Source organism: Sinocyclocheilus rhinocerous, unplaced genomic scaffold (genome assembly GCF_001515625.1).
Source record: "Sinocyclocheilus rhinocerous isolate Xijiao unplaced genomic scaffold, SAMN03320098_v1.1 scaffold137, whole genome shotgun sequence".
In the NCBI taxonomy this organism is placed as follows: Eukaryota; Metazoa; Chordata; class Actinopteri; order Cypriniformes; family Cyprinidae; genus Sinocyclocheilus; species Sinocyclocheilus rhinocerous.
Genome location: NW_015633537.1, coordinates 124,798 through 130,544, shown reverse-complemented (window position 1 = coordinate 130,544; position 5,747 = coordinate 124,798). Strand labels below are relative to the sequence as shown.

At 36.9% G+C, this 5,747-nt stretch overlaps 1 protein-coding gene across 1 annotated transcript in view; it reads right to left on the bottom strand.

Annotated features, from left to right (window-relative positions):
* LOC107744284 (triosephosphate isomerase B) overlaps window positions 1-5,464 on the bottom strand; it is a 10,987-nt gene extending 5,523 nt beyond the window's left edge. Inside the window, exons 1-6 of the mRNA XM_016557834.1 lie at window positions 5,270-5,464; window positions 2,228-2,351; window positions 1,965-2,049; window positions 743-875; window positions 572-657; window positions 386-473 (exon numbers count right to left, since the gene is read on the bottom strand). Coding sequence (XP_016413320.1) covers window positions 386-473; window positions 572-657; window positions 743-875; window positions 1,965-2,049; window positions 2,228-2,351; window positions 5,270-5,381 — 628 coding nt within the window. The 5' untranslated portion in view covers window positions 5,382-5,464. The remainder of the gene's footprint in view (window positions 1-385; window positions 474-571; window positions 658-742; window positions 876-1,964; window positions 2,050-2,227; window positions 2,352-5,269) is intronic.
* Between the last annotated feature and the right edge of the window lie 283 nt (window positions 5,465-5,747).

Here is a 5,747-nt window from a genome sequence, read left to right as displayed (position 1 = left end):
TCTGACTTGTTATAATGTTTTCTGAATTGTTGTTGTGCTTTCTGAATTGTTATTTTGTTTTTTAGACTTGCATTTGCGTTTGTAATTTGTTATTTTGTTTTCAGAATTGTGATTTGCTCTGCACTTCTCGGCCACCGTAGAAAAATGTTAACTTTGCTTTGTCACCATGACTGATGTACCCATTGAAAGTGATGAGAGAGTTTTACTGGACACACATCTTTAGAAAATTGTTCTTTAAGTATTTGTTCAGTGGGTTTTCTTTAACAGAAAGCTTTTCTGTAATTGTAAAAAGAAAGATGAGCAGTGAATTGTTGTGTGTGCTTTTGAATTTTTTTTTTTTATCAGCAGTTTAGAATGCAAATCAAAGAGTTTTAAAAAGACTAACCTCCATAAATGATCCTGATGGAGTTGGCGACAGCCTCTGAGACATTGGTCTTCAGCCACTGTCTGAGCTTGTCATGCACCTCCTGCGCCTGTAAGAACAGCAGAGAGAGACCGAGTCACTGAGGTAAATGAATTCTGGGAACAAGTTTTAAATCTCTGTGTTCCAGCTCAAACGGCTTGTCTGTACCTGCTGGGGTGACGCGGTTTTTCCAGTGCCGATGGCCCACACAGGCTCATAAGCAAGGACCACTTTGCTCCAGTCCTTCACGTTATCTAAAAGAAATGATACGGTCTTCTATCAAATACAAGGAATGTTTTATTATAACTAACATATATGCTTCACTAAATTGAAAGATACCTGCAATGAACTTGGTCTGTGAAAAAACAACTTTCTCCGTGATTCCGGCCTCCCTCTCATCCAGCTTCTCACCGATGCAGGCGATCACGCCCAAACCGTTCTCAAGAGCATGAGCGACCTTCTGCCCAATCAGCTATCAGGAGAAATTAAACCAAACAGTAAGATCAGAGAATTCATATGATTTATTAAGAGAAATGGTGACTGATTATGTGATACTGTTAAATGCTATCACTGGGGGCGTGTTTACATTTGCATAATAATGCATTTCATGTTTAACTTTCATTCACCTTAGGTCTGTTTCAGTCACCATGAGTGAGATACTCACTTAAAGTAATGGGCAGGATTCACTAGACAAGGGTTAATTGGAAATTATTTCTTTTAGTATTTGTCCAGTAGGTTTCTTTTAAAAGGAAACCCCTTTATTTTTGTTATAGAAAGAAAAAAAACAACAACTATCAAATGTGCATATCTGTACTAAACTCCAATATTTATTGTCTGTAGAACACAGTGATGGGTGCTCTGTAAGCACTGCTTTCTGAAGCTTCGAAACCTTTGCAAATCATTTGTTTCCAACAGCTAAAGTCACATGATAAGTGATGCTGTGTTACATCATAACAGTTTTGAAATGTTTAGAAATGTCAGTGGTTCACCAATGGGGGCGATTATTGTGAACCCAAAAACAGTGTTTATAGTTTTTAACTAATCTAAAAGGCAATTAAAAGGAAGCCCTTTTAAGGAAAATATTTCACATTTCATTAATTGCTTTTTTTGTAAACGGAAGGAAGGTGTGAGATACTTCAAACAAGACCAAATGAGCTTTTACTAATACCACAGGTAATGTGTCTGAAAATGTTGGTTTTAGCCAGAAAGTAACAGTAGGTGATGCAGCCATAACCAAGCACTTGGTATGCACAAAACAGTACAACTGCTATAAATCAATATACACACTAGGGGGCAGTATATACTCATTGTTTCAGTGTAGTTTTTCCAGACTCAAAACACTGACATCAAATACACTTTAAACAATTAATGCATCTCAAAAGCATAATTAAATTAACTTAATATTTTGTTAAATAATGAAATATGTAAAATAAATAAATAATAAATATTGCTCATGAACATCAGAAAAAACCATGGAGGACTATATTCACTCCACCACAGCTGCGGATTTATTCTATAATGAAAATTGGGTTTCACATAAGGTGTTAAAGCACTGAGTTACCTCATCACTCTCTCCAAACACATGGCGTCTCTCAGAGTGTCCCAGAATAACCCATTTTACGCCACAGTCCTTAATCATTGCAGGGCTAAAAGAATAAGACAAATCATTTATAGTGACAATTATGAGTACAAATAGCAAAATACATTAAAAAAAAAAGAAAAGAAAAGAAAAAAAAAGACCAAAAACATGAATAAATTGAAGATTATATTTTCATGACTTATGTGTTCATATGTTATGTGAACTGTAAATTGGATGACATGTACCTGATCTCTCCAGTAAATGCTCCCTTTGCAACCTTGTAGCAGTTCTGTGCAGCCACATCAATGTTAGGATTCAGCTTGGACCTGGCATAGTCGAGGTAGATGGATGGAGCGCCACACACAACCTCTGTGAAACAAAATAAACAAACACGTTAAACCACCACTGGAAAGATCACTGTGAATTGTAGTCACTGCAGTTTTTCTTTAACATGACAGACCACCAAAGCAAAGCCCTGCTTGCATGTCACTAACAAATAGAAGATATTTAACCATTCATATTGCTGACAGGACATCTTGATTAAGAACATCACAAGATAGATAGAATATTAAAATGTCTTTTTTTGAATAATAAAAAAAAATAAATTTTTTTTTTTTTAAAGTTTCTTCTAAAAGTAGCAAACTATCGAAAGCAAAGTTGAGACAAGTATTATTTTTTCTTATCCCTACAGCCTACTGTATCATATTTGACACATTTCTAAAACCTAAACATAAAAAAATTTGCTGAAACTTTTACATGCCTTCTTCAGTTGTCTGACTGATCGTTCAAACTTTTTTTAGTAAGTAAAAGGCCTTTTGCACGTGTCTTCCTGATTTTATAAAGTAATAAACAATAACTTTTATTTGTTACAGACATTTCAAGATGAACATTTAATGGACTGAAGCAAAAATTGTTAAAATGTATCAAATCTGAATCCGAACAGGCTTTTGAATAACATTAATTTGTTCATCTTTCAATCATCATTGTATTGCATTGAATTATATGCTTTGCCCCTAAAATAAAAACAAAAAAACAGAGTCGATCATAAAATTAAGCATTTAAATATCTTACTAAGACATAATATTGGGGAATATTAAGTTACAGCTGATATGTACAGTTGTGCTCAATTATTCATACCCTTGGTAAATATGATCAAAGGAGGTTGTGAAAATTAATCTGTATCATCAATCCTTTAGATATTTTATTTTAAAAATGTACTAAGATCTAACCTTTCATTGGAGAGTAAGAATTTAAGATGGGAGACAAATCTCATTATGAAATAAATGTTTTTCTCTAATACATATTGGTCACAATTAATCATACCCTTTTATCCAATACTTTTTGCATTTGGCCACTCAAACTCTCCTCCTCACCGTGCATTAGGACAATATAGACACGTCCTCTTACTGTATTAGAGAAAAAAATATTTTATTTCATAATGTGATTTTCCCCCACTTTCACTTTTTTTTTTTGGTTTACTTTAAAGGGGTCATATGATGCTTTTTTAAAGATCATTATTCTGTGTATTTGGTGTAACAGAATATGTTGACATGCTTTAATGTTCAAAAAACACATTATTTTTCAAATACTGTACATTATTGTATTATCCCATCCAAAGTGCACACACACAGCAGTGAACACACACCCATAGCAGTGGGCAGCCACTGTTTTGCTGCCCACTGTCCACTGTCCAATGCCCACATTGTTTTGCTGCGGCGCCCGGGGAGCAGTTGGGGGTTCGGTGCCTTGCTCAAGGGCACCTCAGTCGTGGTAAAAAAAAAAAAAAAAAAAAAAAAAAAAAAAAAAAAAACACGCCTGACTAGTATTTCATATGTCAGTTTTTATTTCAGAGTTAATATAACTTTTAAGGCGCTGCTGTATTACAACTGGAGGTGGCATTTATACTGTAAAATTATCTTGGGTCAGACTAATTTAAACTCACTGTAAAGGGCACACATATCTGGCACTTCATCCCCCTTGATAAAAGGTCAAAGGAAAAGTTACTCATATGACAGCATACTACAGAGGCCATGAAGTAAAGCAAAAAGGCAAAAGCTAGTCCAAGATGTGACAGTCTGACCTGCGACCTTTGCGCGTTAAGCGCTTCTCTCGGGTTTCAGCACATGCATGAAACACACGACGCACAAACAGCGTGACTTTTGGACTTTACCAATTCAAAGTCCACTGTTGTGCGATTAACAGCTCAACCCTGTCTGGAGCCTCAAATAAAGCCGTAAGAAAACTCGGACAGTGATGCAGATTTACGCCACAGTGAAGAGCGGAAACAGCGCGGAACGCAAAATCACTCAAAAATGCCCTACTGTGGATAATATCGTTCTTTTTCATATTAATACACACATATCTGGCACTTCATCCCCCTTGATAAAAGGTCAAAGGAAAAGTTACTCATATGACAGCATACTACAGAGGCCATGAAGTAAAGCAAAAAGGCAAAAGCTAGTCCAAGATGTGACAGTCTGACCTGCGACCTTTGCGCGTTAAGCGCTTCTCTCGGGTTTCAGCACATGCATGAAACACACGACGCACAAACAGCGTGACTTTTGGACTTTACCAATTCAAAGTCCACTGTTGTGCGATTGACAGCTCAACCCTGTCTGGAGCCTCAAATAAAGCCGTAAGAAAACTCGGACAGTGATGCAGATTTACGCCACAGTGAAGAGCGGAAACAGCGCGGAACGCAAAATCACTCAAAAATGCCCTACTGTGGATAATATCGTTCTTTTTCATATTAATATTTTTTTAAATAAATGGCATAAGCTAATACAGCACAGATTTGTTGATAAACCAAGCATATTGATCATCCCGTCATTTGATTTGACAAGCCTTGAACATGCACATTGTGGCTACGTGCTGGAAATCACACAGCCATTTCAAGCTTTAACCCTTGAATCACGACACATGAGGGGCATCATTCATTCATTACACAACATGACGGTCAGTCGACTCGTTTATAAAGCGAATAGTGCTTTATATCTATTCTGCATTCATAAAAGAAATGGTTTAGGACAATTTATGCAGGACACTTCTGTCTGGTTACTGATTAATCCAGGTGGTTAAGAGCTCCGGTTTGATTGTAGAAAACTCATCTGATAAATACAACGAGAAACAGCCTTTAGATGATGAGCTTAAATGCGATGCGATCTGTCAAAAGTCCCGCGTGAATGTCATCTCAGGGTCAATGCAGTGAGCTGCACAACCCCTAAGGCCTGTGTTTGCAGCGGCATGTGATCGTGTCTAGTGAAGAGGAACCTGAATGAAATACGCACCGGTGTCTGGGTTGAGTTTGGCGTTATTCAATGTATTGGCGAGCTCTTCGATGCTCTTTTTATCGCCGTTCAGTTTCCAGTTGCCACCGACGAAAAACTTCCTGCTAGGCATGACTGCAAAATGTTGTTTTCACCAGAATATTCTAGTTGTAATAAAAACCGAACAACCTCCGGACGAAGAGACAGCGAGGAACCACGGTCTGCTCGAGTTTATATAAGGCTGGCTGATAAGCCCCGCCCCCCGGCGCTTTCGATTGGCTCAAGACAACACGCCTGCGAAAATTAATGTCCTTTGATCACAGTGGAGAAATCTGTTCATTTTCTAAAGATCACATAATGCCCAGCTGTGTTTTGAAAATGTTTTATTATTTTTTTCACTTATGACATTATACTTTTTCTATTATCTAAATTTTGTATACATAAATGTAAATATGGGAAAATAAGACTTTGTTCTTAATTTTAAAGGCAGAAATTCAAC